The sequence below is a fragment of the Ipomoea triloba genome, chromosome 1 (genome assembly GCF_003576645.1).
Source record: "Ipomoea triloba cultivar NCNSP0323 chromosome 1, ASM357664v1".
Lineage (NCBI taxonomy): Eukaryota > Viridiplantae > Streptophyta > Magnoliopsida > Solanales > Convolvulaceae > Ipomoea > Ipomoea triloba.
Window position 1 is genome coordinate 31,755,197 of NC_044916.1, and position 15,217 is coordinate 31,770,413.

The following is a 15,217-nucleotide window of genomic DNA, read 5'->3' on the forward strand; positions in this document are numbered from 1 at the left end:
TGAAATAAAAAAAATATATTATTGTTGTTAAAAAACAAAAAGAAAAAAGGGCAAGGAAGATGACAAACAATAAGAGGGATATAAATATTAGGAATGACAATGATAAAATGTTAATTTCATAATTAAGATAAATCAAAGTAACTAAAAATTATACTTTTCTTAGCTTTTTAGATATTAGCGCATTACCTAATAAGCTAATATAATATGACATTTATGAAACACTTAAATATCATAAGGGTGGGTTCGAGTCTCATGTCTCATTGAAGATGATATTGACTGTTTATGCTTCAATAGGTTAAGAAAGTAATTATGAACAAAAACTGCATTTTAATAGCAATATTAAAAAAACATCATATTGACCAGTAAAACTTAATCAAACCATCTAAAATGAACCTCTCTATGTTACCAAATAGGCCACACATATAAATGAAAATAATGAGAGTACAAGTATTTGTAAATGAACAAAAATAAGCATTTAAAGAAGAAAATGCCATTAGTGATCAAGAACTTGTGATCTAGTTGCACTCAATTGTAGTTCCATAAAGGATTGGTTCGAGCACTAATAAATGTGATTTTGACTTTTTGTGTTTTAGTAAGTTGATTGTTGATAAAGTAGTTATCGATTAAAAAAGATGAAACTGAAAATATGGATGTATTTGGCGGGTTGTGTTTGCGCGCGCGCGCTCGGGAAACGACTCAACGAGGGCGCGCCTATATATATACACAAGGGTGCAAAGCAGAGAACAAGTAGGGCTCGAGTGATACAAATCTTCATTTCATCGCAAATCGCAATGCTAACAGGCCGTGAAAGCCTCACAAGACTGATAGGCAGACGCCGCCGGTTTCTCCCTAATCGCAACTACATTCTCTCCTCACCCGCCGCTCAGGTACACATACATACAGATTTATTATGTGCGCTGATATGGCATCTTAAGAAATTCATTTGATGCAGGGTTTCTTGAGTGAGAGCAAGAGGGGCGATGGTTCTGAATCTGAGCAGCATCAACAGCAAAGCGGTGGGAATGGAAATGAAAGTGGGAATAGTGGCACGGAATGGGTTAATTGCCCGGTTTGTGGAGCTAGAGTTCTTGGCGATGATCACACTATCAATTTGCATTTAGGTTTTATACTCCTACTATGCACGCACACATAGATGTATATTGATATTCAATTTTGCTATGTTTGACTGTTTTAATAGGTTACTGCAAACTTTGATATATGGTATTGCTAGACTACTTTTATAGGCAATGCAAGCTTAGTGTGGAATGGAAGGAAAAATCATAATCTAGTGTACACAAAATTCAAAATAGTTGTTAAGGTGATGTTTCACCAAGTTAGTGAATTCTGATGAATGGGTTAATTGGGGAAGGTAAGTATTATTGCTCAAGATCTAATTCTTAAAGGAGCATCAGCTGATTAATACTAAAGCATTATTAATTTCTAGTAGTTATTGGGACTCTAGACTTCTGTTGTATTTCCTGACTGCACTTTAAGTATTTCAGAGATTTTCTGAGGAGGGAGAGTAAAAAGCAAAGAAATTTGTTTGCAAAATTGTACTCTTACTAGTTAAGTGCTTTATTTTACTTGTTCATGAAGAAAACTCAAATAGAACTGTTGGAGAGGCCTTGATAAGTTGTTAGTGAAAATAAACTCTTTGTTGCTCTGTTATCATCCTTAATGTTTCTTTTCATCTGAACTAGGATTTTTCTGATTACTTTCAATGTTTTGTCAGATAAGTGTCTTGCCAGAGGAACAAAGCGCAAATTGAGCCAACGTACCCTCCTTCAATTGAACTTTTGCTCAAAAGTTAAATATCAGGCTAACAGTTCAGATTGTACAGAGACAACCAGTGTTCAAAATAGAGACCATAGTAGTGTTTGTGATACCATTCCTAGGCTGGGTGACTTAGATGATCTTGAAAATCATGACCAAGCTCTATGCAAGCTAGAGAGCAGTACCCCTTGTAACACTGCTTTTGAGTCAGCTAAATTACATGATTTTACAAGATGCATTGATGAATCACCTTCCTCGGACACCGACACGCTAGCTGGTTGTACAGAAAACCAAATGAATGATGACAAGATCAATGGCAACTGTAGTTATCCTTCATTGCTTTCAGAACATGAAACATGTATGCATGATATGGTTGAGTCTGCGAATGGTGATGACTTATCCGAACTTTCTCTTGATACCTACATAGTTGGCCGTAGGTTTGTTGAAGAAACAGAGTTAGAACTTGGGGCAGGCATACTGCTGTCAAGAGACCCTGATAATGACAAGGATCCAAATGCAATTAAGGTCAATCCTCATGCTTTTTCTATTAATTGATCAACCTATGTGGTTTATATACTTAAAAAAACTTTCCCTTGCCTTTGAAGCAGGTGCTTTCTACAGATTCTGGATATGATCAGGCAATTGGTTTTCTTCCCCGTGAAATAGCTCTTTACCTATCACCTTTGATTGAAAAGTTTGGCTTGAGATTTGAGGTACTACCAACAAGTGCAATTGAATACACAAATTAACTTGCATGCTGATACAAATATTTCTATAGGAGCTGGATTCACATTAAACCCTATTGATTATCTATTCTCAACATGCTTTCCAACAATTAACGGTGACCTAGACATGCATGATATCCTATGTAAAACTGATATAACATTTTAACTAAATATGAAATGAGTTATAACCTATAAGTATGGAGTGACTAATACCTTGTTTTCAAAAGATCCATCCATGCTGCAAATGACATCAATTGGACCTCCAACTTCACTTGATCTAAAAATTTTCTTATACTTTACTTTTCACTGAGATATTTGACAGGGCTACATAACTTCTGTTCCAAAACATCCTCGTGCTGTGGTCCCAATTCAAATAACTTGTCCATGCAGTAAATCTTTTGATGAAATAGATTGCAATAATGTTCAATTTCTCAAGTCCTCCTGGAAAAATGCTCTATGTGTTGCTCAATATGCAAGGGCTCATCCTCCTGGTAGTGCAAAATATCAGCATAACCTCCAGGTTTTGCTAACAGAAGTCCTAAAGAATAATCATCACCTTTTTATGGATGCTGAGAAGACATTGTTGGGTATGTAAGTACAGTATTTTTGTTTTCAAGTTAATAACATTTGATATGCTTCCAAACTTATGTTAATGCTTTATTCAATTTGTGTCAACAGAAAACTTCTTATCACTTTCAGATGATAGTCAAAGGCTTTTTGCTCGTCTTTATACACGAAAAGGTCTTAATCCTATCTTGCAACTTTTACTTCTATTTTTGGGATAGTCTCATCCAATTTTTCTGTCTGCCCTATTTTAGTGAGATTTTTTTTTGATAATAAGTACCACTTTGATATCACACATTACTGACTATAGAAGTTTGCAAAGATTTGAATTATGATGTTCTGCTTTGCATTTTTGCAAGCCAAATGTTCTGCGCTCTTGTGAAATGAGGAACTGTAGCCAATTTAATCAACAAAATCTCATTTCAAATTTGACTTTCCCAATGCTTATTGGGAACCTGTTTTGCTGCTCTTTGATGTGAGTAAGGACCAGTTTGAATAACCAATTAACAGTTTTAAGACAAGTGCATTTGAAATAAATTCAAAACACCATGGCTTGCCATTTTAATTGGTCTCCTAGATGTTGTAAGATGCTGTTTTTCATAACCTTATCTAAACGAAATAAGCATACTTGCTTAATGAAACTTGGCATTAGCGTTTTTATGGTGAGTGTTTTCCTAAAAATCCTTAATAAAATAAGCTCCAAACAGCTTAATGAATCTGCCATTTCAACTGAAATTGTTTTTTCAACTTGTTTTGATAAGCTCCTTGAAATTGCTTAAAGAAATAAGCTGAAGACAACTTTTCAAAAGTCATATGCTCTTAATTTAAGCCAATCCAAACACGGTAAAAAAAATGAATTCAAGTACTTATTGAAGTAGATAATCTGGAACTAAATTCATCGCAATTGGGGATAAATACTTATATATAAAAAAAGAAAACATCAACAGCATTAACCATTCTGTGTAGTAGGGATAAATTGATATTATTGTAATAGACAATGTGATTCTAGAGTGATGTTCTCGTTTCTTTTATGGTTGGAAATAATGAGGCTCTTTCTGGAATAATTGCTAAGCTATCTCCTCTGATAGCATTTAGCGCATCCTTGTCCTGTTGTCCATATATTCCCTTCATAAAATCTTTAAATTATTCATTTTCCTTTCTGAAGTCTTCTTTCCTCAAAATCACTGGAGCTATCTTATTTGAATATTCTTGTACTTTTCCTTTGCCCTTTCCTCATTGTGCTGACAATAATCCATTTGTTTTAGTTGTGTATTTCTATAAGAGAAATCAAATGCTTCTACTTTTGATCCTTGCAAATAATACTCCATGACTTGTGATACATTATGATATGATAAGTTTTCAGTATTACATTGGTGTTAAGAATTTGCTCTTTTCCCCCCTTAAATTCAGGGCCATGGTTTCGGATGTCTAACATATCATATGCGGAAATATCTGATTGTGATGAAGCACTAAGGGGACTTTCTGGTAGAGAGATTCTATGGTTGTATGATAAAATTTTGCTATCTTGATGTCAGTGATGGTCATCAAATTTTTTTTCCCCCTTCTCAATACAGCCGGAGGTTATGTTACCTCATTTGAATCAATGAGTGAACCCACTGATGTCAAGGAGATCTTGAATGTTCTTAATGTTGGTGAACTACGTGACCTCTTGCATATGGTTAATAAGGTCTGTCATATTCATGGACATATAAACACATTTTTTTTTTACAATGTTACAACTTAAATTTCATCCAATGTGTGCACAATTATACTATATGGAATAATGGAAATGACAACTGCAGTTTATTGTCTGTCATTCATTTAGTAATTTTTACTTGTATGATCCCTTGCTCCTCTCCCTCCTAATCTCCAACACAATACATCTTTACAATCAAGTTCGAGATTTGTTTATTTTTATATTTGTTAAATACAATATGCTACTTGATGAGGCTCATTGATGTCCTTTCCTAGTTTCCTTGTTCATGGGGGTATAAATTTTCCATGCCAACTAATCTCCCAGCTACATTTGGATGCTATTTATCCTGCACACTAAGCAGCACCAAACATTTTGGTTTCTGCTATTTTCAGTTTCATCACGAACTGAAAACTATTTATAGTTATATGAGCATTATAAATGCAGAGCACTTCATACTTATCAAAACAAAAATAATATGGAGCATTATGGATGGGTTCTATCTAAATTTGGTAGATTCCATAGTTCATGCTCCTAAATTGCTTTGGCTTCTGATGACTACACAGCAAAAGACCTACTTTGTGGACAGATACGGGCCATACATTTTGTGAACTCACAGAGTGTTGAAGTGTATATTTAGTGAATGGATAAGAGTACTTGGAGAATACCTATTTATATACATTGCCTAAGCCTATGAGCCACACTATTTGAATTTGAAAACTAAGGCAAGGAGTAATCCTCTCCAACCTCCCATAACCTCTCTCCAGCACATTTCTTAGTTCTTTTGTTAAGCCATTTGGTCATGCACTTGAATGTGACTGTATTATAGCATCTCTTTAGAACAACCAGTATCATAATATCTTGAAGTCTGATCTTTCAAAATTTTCAACTGTACAAACAATAGTTTGAGATTACTTAGAGAGTATATTCTTCTTTCTTCAGGGAAAATAAGATTGGCCTGAGTACCTTGGCTTTGAAGCTTCCCCTTTTTTTTTTTTGGGGGGGGGGGGGGTATGTGCACGGTATTAAATTTCATAGTAAATTTAATCTGTTTCATGCTGGAAGTGATTCCCTTCTTCTTTTCCTGATTTAGTGAAACAAGCGTATTAAAATGCTGTTTCTTCTTTGAGTGTTTGTCTGAACTGTATTTTTTCTTTTTGCGAGACTTTAGCAATGTGCTCAAACAAATAGGAAGAGTTCCAAAAGTTTTGGTCATGGTACAAGAAAGCAGGATTATATTGCTTTCCTTCTTTATTCATATAAAGATGGTTTATGGTAAGATGTTTCTTTCTTGGATTAGTTACATGTAGCACTCTTTGATCCTGTTCATGTTGTTTTGACAATTTGGCCCCAAAATATTCATGCAGCCCAGATCTCCTGAGGCTGGTTTTATTGAAAATTGGAACATGTATTCAGATATCTCCATTAGCTGAGTCTCTCTTTTGGCGTGCAGAGGTAATCTCCAAAATTTTCTTTAGGTTGACTTATAATTTTACAATTGTCAATTTATTATGCTTGCTTGACCAATTCTCTTCTGATTTCCACACTTTATGTAGAGGCTCTTTTTCCTGAATGGAGAACAGGATCTATCGTCATTTTTACTTGTGGACTTGGGTATTGTGAAGTATCCCGCTTACAACTGTATACTCACAAACCAAATTTTTCCAAACAGAAGTCAACTGCTTTCTTACGAAATGGTATGTTTGGTATGTTTTGAACAGCAATATTTCTCTTTATCTAATCTGAAAATTACTGTGACAGGCCATTGAGGTTGCCCAAACTATGGACGAATGTCTTGATGATGATAATACTGAGATGGTGTTAAAATGTATAGAAGTTTCCGCCTCTCAAATTTCAAGCTCTTTAAAGGAAGAGGAGCTATCAAGTTCAGGACTGATGGCTGCATATTTGTCTTGCTTCACAGCTGTATTTGTCTACTCTAAGATGGTCTTGTTAGGCACTTCTTTTCTTGAGCATGAGAGGAGGTACGTAGTTTGGACACCATGGTAACTTTATTTTATGAATTCATCAAGTGATCATATATATTTATCCTAGTTAAAATGTCTAGAAAATATGATTTCTCATCAAGTCACCATTTGTATAACAATGGTTCAATGATGCTGTGTATATTTCTTGAGGCCCTTTCTGGTGGAACACCTTGATATTTTCAATTGGCAGTTCCAGGAATTGAACAATAATGCATGAGTGAAGTGCCTTATATCACATACCAGGGCAAAAACCTAATGTATATTTCTACTCAAAATTCAGCTTCTTGTGCTATTTGTATCTAAATGTCTTACTTGGCTAGGTACAATGATGCAATCATTTTGCTCAGGAAACTGCTAGATAGCTTCAGAAATGATAGAAGAAGGGGATATTGGACTCTCAGGCTTTCAATTGATCTGGAGCATGTTGGATGTCTTGATGAGAGCCTTCAAGTTGCTGAAGATGGTATACTGGATCCATGGGTCCGTGCTGGCTCAAAATTGGCCCTGCAGCGGCGGGTTCTACGATTGGGTAAGCCCCCTCGGCGCTGGAAAACACCAAGCTATTCAAAATCTCTAAAAAGGAAGATTGCTGAAGTAAATTCTCCACTAGTTGCTTTGAGTCATGCAATTTGACAATCTAATTGTTGTCTTAGGAGACATCTAAAAATAGTTTTAGGGGGTTAATATTTTCAGTCAATTATTCTAGGTCCACGTTCAAGGCAGACCACTGAACTGCAAGATGGGAGTGAAGAGTATATTTTATGGTGAAGATGGTGAATGGTGTGGGGTAGAACAACTTGCTCTCCAATATTATGCTGGAGAGGGAGGTGGCTGGCAGGGTGTTCATACAGAAAGTGGCATTTGGTTAACCCTTTTTGGGCTTCTAATGTGGGATGTCATCTTTGCTGATATTCCAAATGTCTTTTGCACCAAGTTTCAGGTGTTATCTCTTTCCAGTAACCAAATTTGTGGATTTGTACTTTGTGTGCTTATATGAATTCAGGGTCATGACTTAGTTAAACAATCTGATGAGCCCATTAGGTTAAAGAATTTTGTTTTTGTTTTTGATTACTTTTTTTTTTTGGGTAGTAGAAAATAGAAACTCAATACTCTAATAGAGCACACTATGAGGTTGCTTTTAAAGGTGTTGCAAATAGAGAGACCGGGCAGTTGGCAATACAAGATTGCATTTGTTGAGTGGCTCACTGTTTGAAGTTGATAACAAATAGTGGCAGTTAGGGGTTTTGGTGCACATGATTTCCACATTTCCATACAAGAAATGACGGAGTGTCAGTGATAGTTTTTGTGTAATCCTACTTTATTACATGTGTCAGATTAAGTGATTAACATAACATGTTTGGATGCCAAAATGTGATTTGGTTAAATTCCATTTTTTGGGTGCTTAATTTTTACTGTTAGTATAAATATTTTATTTTCCTCTATTCATGTTACTATGAAACTTTCTGAGACATGTAGTCCATCTTTCTCAGACAGCACCATTGGATTTGGAAACTGATAGCTTCTATGAGGTAAGAAAGAGCCAGATAGAAGCACTGCTAGATAAGATTCAGCACGGCATGGCAGAAGAGATACTTATCACTTCATGGGAATTACATAAAGGGACAGCCTGTAGGGGAGTGAGCTGGGACAGGCATTCTCTATCTGAGCTAAGAGCAGCTGTTGCATGCATTGGAGGCTCTTGCACTGCATCAATCTGCCGACATCTAGCTCAAGATTATAAGAGCTGGTCTAGTGGAATGCCCGACTTATTACTGTGGCGCTTCCATGACAATTACAGAGGTGAAGCAAAACTTGTTGAAGTGAAAGGCCCAAGAGATAGACTTTCAGAACAACAGCGTGCTTGGTTACTATTTTTGACGGACTGTGGCTTCAATGTTGAGGTCTGCAAAGTAAGTGAGGCTGCAGTATAGCACTTAACAGATGCCTGCTTGCCACACCCCTTTGGTGGCATATATAACAGATGGATACATATATTGTTTACTCGGGAATATAAATAGTTTGAATTGTTATGTGTTGTACACTTGTACTAAGATACATGATTTTGAGAACAGTTTTTCACAAATTATATATAATAAGGGTATTTATTTTCGAGAAGGACAAAATAGCTAACTTTAAGGGGTTCATTATGTGGAATTCTTTGTTTTATTCTCAACCAATTTAGGTATGGAGGTGTAATCAATAGTATTTGCATCATACGGTGCAAGCCAAGAATTGTCTCGATTGCTGAATAATGGAGAAAATGGAGTTAAAGGCACAATGCTGAATCCAGACTAGATTACATACATACATAAAAAGTAGCAGTCAATATCAGCAGATTACAAACGCGTTTGAACGCAAACAGTGGTAATGGAACTTCTAATTATACACTCCTTATAACGCTTCCTTTTTTGGCTATTCAAACACCTCACATTTTCCATACAACCCCTCCCCTCTTTCCGTTTTCTTTAACGTACTCCATCATAACTTCAGTGTGTCCGTCAATCATATCTTCCTTATCTAGAACGCTACAAGTTTGTTTGCATTTTCTTCTTTTATAAGTAACGAGCTTTCTACTACGTTGCAGCTAGAGATCAAGACGCACAGCAACCTGTAAGCTGTTACTGGAGGTTGAGGTGGTGTGTAGCTAGCTAGCCTGGTCTCCTACGCGAACCTAAGGTATAATTATCTATTTTCGTTCTGGTTAATCACTCCGTCATAAATGGTAAACGAAGGTTCTAGCGCGTTTTAGATTAGATTTTGAGTGGATTCAGTAGTTTTCTCTGTGTTAATCACTCAGTCATAAATGGTAAACTAAGGTTCTAGCGCGTTTTAGATTAGATTTTGAGTTGATTCAGTAGTTTTCTCTGTATACTCCATTTATATACATCTGTGATCTGTCAAGTTTTGTTATGATCAGTCTTTTCTGCTAATTAGTTAATTACAGTGTTTTGGTGGACATTCTTAAATGGAAACAAGCACTTCTTAACCTGCATTTCTATGTTTTTGTTGCCTTTTAAGGTTGGACTTTGGTTTTGTTTTGGTCTTGTTTTCCAATTGAAGGCTTTTCTGTTCTGATTTCATTTATAGTTTATTTCAGATTTCAATCGATTGCTGTTCTAAACTGAGCTCTGAAAATGTCAGTGATGTGGAAGTGTTCTCGTGTACTAATGATGATAATTGTGCTATGGATTATGCCCTCGGCCTTCATGGCTGGAACTTCTCTAGATGACATTGAGTTACTGAATGTTCTAAGGAACTCCATTGTTGATAGTGGATATATCATCCCGGGTTGGTTTGACCCAAATATTTCTCCTTGTAATTGGACTGGGATTGGTTGTGATGCTGGGAGAGTGATAATGATTGATTTACCATGTATGCATCGCCCTCTCAGTCTTCCATTTCCAGACTGCATTGGACAATTCAGGTCCCTCAAGCACCTAAATCTCAGCAGATGTGGCCTAAAGGGTGCTGTACCTCCAAACTTATGGAGTCTGGAGAATCTTGAAGTTCTGAACTTGGCTGGCAACAGGCTAAATGGGATGCTTCCTTCAGCTATTTCTGGCCTGCGAAGCCTGAGAGTACTTGTGCTCGACATGAATGGCTTTTCGGGTAGCCTACCATCAACGATCGGTGAGCTGAAAGAGCTTCGGGAACTCTCTCTTCATAGAAATTCATTTTCAGGAGAAGTTCCTGAGGAGATTGGGAATCTGGGGAAGTTGGTGTCCCTGGATCTTAGTGATAATTTCTTCTCCGGGAATCTGCCTTCGAGTCTGGGTAATCTGACAGAGGTTCTCTACATCAACGCCCGCCTCAACAATTTTACTGGGCTGCTGTTTCCCGAGATTGGGAACTGGAGGAAGCTTAGAAGTCTGTATCTTGCATGGAACATGCTGACTGGACCTCTTCCTGCAACAATTGGGAATCTGCAAAATCTTGAGACTATTGATCTGCAATACTGCAAGTTCACAGGAAAGCTCCCTGAAGAAATTTCCGGGCTAAGTAGCTTGATTGAACTGAACTTGGCACATAATGAGTTTGAAGGTGAACTCCCTTCAGGCATAGGCAGGCTAAGAAATCTTACTCAACTTATCGCGCCAAATTCTGGGCTGAGTGGAAGAATACCCTCCGAATTAGGGAACTGCACGAGGCTCGATACCATAAACCTGTCCTTTAACTCATTAGTTGGTCCATTGCCTATCACCCTTGCAGGGTTAGAGTCATTAGTTGCAGTGATTCTTGATGGGAATCAGATCTCAGGCCCCTTGCCTGTTTGGATTTCGAATTGGACTCATGTGGAATCAATAATGTTGTCAAACAATCTCCTAACTGGGACTTTTCCTCCTCTGAATCTGCCTTATCTATCCTTCCTTCATGTAACAGACAATTTGCTTTCTGGTGCCTTGCCTGCAGAAATTTGCAATGCCAAATCACTGAAGACCCTTTGGTTATCTGGCAACAATTTCTCAGGTACCATTGAGAATACTTTCAGAAACTGTTCAAGCCTCAGAGAGTTGAATTTGTACAAAAATCATCTCTCTGGTGAGATCCCTCCATATCTAGCCCAGCTTCAATTGCTCACCCTGGAACTCTCCAGAAACAAGTTCTCAGGAACCATTCCAGATCAACTATGGGAGTCAAGAACATTAGTGGAGATCTCTCTCAGCAACAACATGCTCGAAGGCCGGCTTTCAGACAAAATGGCTATGCTTCCATCACTGAAGAGGCTGCGCCTCGACGACAATCTTTTCGAAGGGAACATTCCGAGGAACATTGGGAATTTAAAGAATTTGACAAATCTTTCTTTACATGGAAACAAGTTGGCAGGGGAGATTCCCTTGGAGCTTTTCGAGTGCACAAAGCTGGTGTCTTTGGACCTGGGTGCAAACAGGTTTTCTGGTCAGATTCCCAGGTCTATATCTGAGTTGAAAGATATTGTCACATTGGTTCTCTCCAACAACCAATTCTCAGGCTCCATACCAGATGAACTCTGTGATGGATTCCAACACATGCCCTTACCCGACTCCGAATTCGTCCAGCACTATGGTAAACTTGACCTTTCCTACAATGAACTTGTTGGATCCATTCCTAGATGCATTCAGCAATGCACTGTTGTCAAAGAGCTACTGCTGCAAAGAAACAAGCTAACAGGCTCTATTCCAACCGAAATCTCGGGCCTGGGGTATCTAACAACCCTGGATTTGTCTTTCAATTTCTTAGCAGGTCCATTGATCCCTCAATTGTTCTTCATGAAGAATCTTCAAGGTCTGTTTCTTTCCCACAACACCATTTCTGGCTCGATTCCTGAGAATCTCAGATCGACAAAGACGAGCCTAGTCATGCTGGACATCTCAAATAACTGGTTGACAGGTCCCCTGCCATCTTCTATTTTTAGTATTGAAAGCTTAACATGTCTGGATATCAGCTCAAACAATTTCTCAGGCAACCTCTCCATCAATACTGGACTCTCTAGCTCCTTGTTATCTCTGAATGCCAGCAACAACAACTTCTCCGGGCCTCTCGACCCCTCGATCTCCAATCTCACATCTCTTTCCCGGTTAGATCTACACAACAACAACATCACCAGCACTTTGCCCCTTTCCCTTCCTGCCCTTTCTGCATTGACATATCTCGACATTTCCAAGAATTATTTCCATGGCTATTTCCCTTGTGGTATCTGCAACATAAGAGGCCTTAATTTTACAAATTTCTCAGCCAACAAATTCACAGGTGAAGTGCCTCTAAACTGTACAGAATCTAGCCTGTATTGCTTATTACAAAGATTGCCTCCAGCTCTCCTACCTTGCAGCAGCTGTGCACCTGCATTTCCTTCAAACCATACATTTGTGGTGGGAATATCTCTTGCCACGCCTCTCTTTGTGTTCGCTGTGATAATCGGGATTCTTTCGTTCAAAATTTGGAAACAAAATGCTCTACTTATGGACAGAGGTACTGACAGTGCTAAGAAAACAGATAATCACCTTCAGACAAAGAAGACAAAGGAGCCTCTTAGCATAAACATTGCAGCATTTGAACACACTCTATTGAGGCTCAAGCACGCAGCTATCGTGTCCGCCACAGACAACTTTAGCAGGAGCTATATCGTTGGGAATGGCGGCTTTGGGACAGTGTACAAAGGAAAACTGCCCAGGGGCCGAGTTATCGCTGTCAAGAGGCTCTATGGAGGGCTGGAGATCCATGCAGACCGCGAATTCTTTGCAGAAATGGAAACTCTGGGAAAGGTAAAGCACCAAAATCTGGTGCCATTGGTTGGCTATTGCACGTTTGAAGATGAGAAGTTTTTGATTTATGAGTTCATGGAGAATGGCAGCCTGGAATCTTGGCTAAGGAACAAAACCGAACTTGCCACGGTTCGGCTCAGCTGGCCGACCCGGTTCATGATTTGTCTCGGGTCAGCCCGGGGACTGGCCTTTCTACACCATGGTATTATCCCGCACATAATCCATCGAGACATAAAATCCAGCAACATTCTACTCGACAACAAGTTCCAACCTCGGGTGTCAGATTTCGGACTGGCAAGAATCATCAGCGCTTGCGAGAGCCACGTCAGCACCGTGCTGGCCGGCACATTCGGGTATATACCGCCCGAATACGGGCATGTGATGGTGGCCACGACCAAGGGCGACGTGTACAGCTTCGGGGTGGTAATGCTGGAGCTGGTGACGGGGCGTGCCCCGACCGGGCAGGCTGACGGCGAGGGAGGCAACCTGGTTGGTTGGGTTCGTTGGATGGTGGCAAAAGGGAGGGAACGTGAGGCATTGGACCCTTGCTTATCGGGCACATCAGCTTCTTATTCGTGCAAGGAACAAATGTTGCGCGTTCTTCGCATTGCGCGGTCGTGCACCCATGATGACCCCTGCAAACGACCTACCATGATTCATGTCGTGAAACTACTCAAGGAGGCCGCCATAAGCGTATAGTATTTCAGTTGCAAGGAACGCAGTTTAGTCTGATCTCCTGATTACATTCCTGTTTTAATTATGCATGTACTCTTTTTTTCATGTTGAGAGTTGAGACTATGTTGCAAACTCTGCTTTTTTCATCTATAATTAGAACTTATTAAGAACCATACTTCTATAACAATTGTGTGCTAAAAACAAAGTTTGGTTTTTAAATGATTTTTTTAGATGCCAAATAGGAAAGAGAGTAAGGAGAAAAAAGAGAAAAAAGAAAACAAAATTAAAAAAAAATAATAAAAATTTATGCACCCAACGGGCACGTGTTGGGCACGATAGGTGCGCCTAACGTGCACTTGTAAAGTTTGTTTTCTCATTTAATGGGTTCCACAAAAATATTTGCTAATAACTCCACCCTCATTAATTCAAACATACATTCCATGGATTCACTTTTCCTATCTTTGTACCCTTTCAAAGGTGACATATTTTTATATCCCACTAAAAAAAGTCACCCAACCGTGTTTATGAGCCCATTTTTGTAGCGATATAGGTTTTGAAGTCTAACTCAATTGGGTTGTCAAGGACCTTGTGGTCTAGTGGCATCAAACCCTTCCCTTTATATGGGAGGTGGTGGGTTCGAGCCTCAGTGGAGGTAATACTGATTCTTGTGCTTTAATAGGTTGAGAAAGTAGTTATGAACAGATACTACATTGTAATAGAGTCAGTAGTATTAAAAAAAAAAAAAAAAACTCAATTGGGTTAGGCTCAACACTCCACACTCCACACTCCAGGTTCCAGCCTAGATCTAGAGTGAGACGAATGGCAAAATATTCACAACCAATTCCACCACAGTTAAAATTGATCAATAAGGTGTTTACATAAAATTAATGACGATCCACATAAGTCATAGACTGGCCTTGCATGCCATATTTCTTCTTTTCCTTTTACATTTACTTTTATCATAACTACCACAAGTATAATAATAAAATTTTTAATCTTGGAGGGAATATGTGACAAATGGCAAAACATGCAAATTACACCCAATATCTAACTTGCCTTTAAAATTGACCAATAGGGAGGCTATATAAAAGTAAAGACGATCCACATAAGCCATTAAATGTACTTATATTCTATATTTGAGTTAATTTCATTGGAGGTTCTTTGTTTTCTGTGACAATTTCAAATTTTGTTTAAGACTATCGTTATTATCATTTAACACTCTAGACTATCATATTTTGGACATTTTTAGTCCTTTTAATGACTTTTTTTTTTTGGTAAAATCTTATTTTAGGTAAGAGTATTTTCGTCGCTTCAATTGTTTTCCCAATGAATTAATTTCAGCGGAGCTCCCTTGTCTTTAGTAACAATTTCAAATTTAGTCACAGATAATCTTTTGTTGCCATTTAACATCCAAACTATCATATTTTGGCTGGTTCTTCCAATAACTTTTTTTTCTGATGAAACTCTATTTTAGGAAGGATATTTTTTTTATAACAAAAGAGAGTTTATTTATTTATTTTTATTTTTTTGCTGGGGGGGGGGGGGGGGCATTCCTTAGTA

At 38.1% G+C, this 15,217-nt stretch overlaps 2 protein-coding genes across 5 annotated transcripts; both read left to right on the forward strand.

The window, feature by feature from the left end:
• Positions 1-651: 651 nt before the first annotated feature.
• On the forward strand, positions 652-8,853 carry LOC116024818 (fanconi-associated nuclease 1 homolog). 3 transcript variants are annotated; one of them, XM_031265823.1, is made up of 15 exons: positions 652-887; positions 953-1,121; positions 1,733-2,298; positions 2,382-2,486; positions 2,821-3,085; positions 3,177-3,239; positions 4,473-4,547; positions 4,637-4,749; positions 5,927-6,030; positions 6,123-6,210; positions 6,312-6,452; positions 6,517-6,740; positions 7,064-7,337; positions 7,450-7,683; positions 8,234-8,853. In XM_031265823.1, exons 1-15 carry the CDS (start codon positions 792-794, stop codon positions 8,672-8,674), a joined length of 2,958 nt encoding a protein of 985 aa, XP_031121683.1. In that variant the 5' UTR covers positions 652-791; the 3' UTR covers positions 8,675-8,853. The 3 variants fall into 3 exon arrangements, with proteins under 3 accessions (XP_031121683.1, XP_031121692.1, XP_031121699.1); XM_031265832.1 differs by lacking the exon at positions 4,473-4,547; XM_031265839.1 differs by lacking the exon at positions 8,234-8,853 and having other exon boundaries at positions 7,064-7,272; positions 7,450-7,647.
• A 58-nt stretch (positions 8,854-8,911) lies between these two features.
• On the forward strand, positions 8,912-13,830 carry LOC116024802 (leucine-rich repeat receptor protein kinase MSP1-like). Of its 2 annotated transcripts, none has more exons than XM_031265804.1 (3): positions 8,912-9,107; positions 9,328-9,419; positions 9,831-13,830. In XM_031265804.1, exon 3 carries the CDS (start codon positions 9,878-9,880, stop codon positions 13,679-13,681), a length of 3,804 nt encoding a protein of 1,267 aa, XP_031121664.1. In that variant the 5' UTR covers positions 8,912-9,107; positions 9,328-9,419; positions 9,831-9,877; the 3' UTR covers positions 13,682-13,830. The 2 variants fall into 2 exon arrangements, with proteins under 2 accessions (XP_031121664.1, XP_031121672.1); XM_031265812.1 differs by having other exon boundaries at positions 9,841-13,830.
• The last annotated feature ends 1,387 nt before the right edge of the window (positions 13,831-15,217 follow it).

What these genes read in the sequence shown, in the direction of transcription:
- LOC116024818 (XM_031265823.1), top strand. Translation starts at nt 792, where the DNA reads ATGCTAACAGGCCGTGAAAGCCTCACAAGACTGATAGGCAGACGCCGC. An exon ending in AGCACTAAGGGGACTTTCTG is followed by an intron (nt 4,548 to 4,636) that starts GTAGAGAGATTC and finishes TTCTCAATACAG; the next exon opens with CCGGAGGTTATGTTACCTCA. An exon ending in TCTTTTGCACCAAGTTTCAG is followed by an intron (nt 7,684 to 8,233) that starts GTGTTATCTCTT and finishes CATCTTTCTCAG; the next exon opens with ACAGCACCATTGGATTTGGA.
- LOC116024802 (XM_031265804.1), top strand. Translation starts at nt 9,878, where the DNA reads ATGTCAGTGATGTGGAAGTGTTCTCGTGTACTAATGATGATAATTGTG.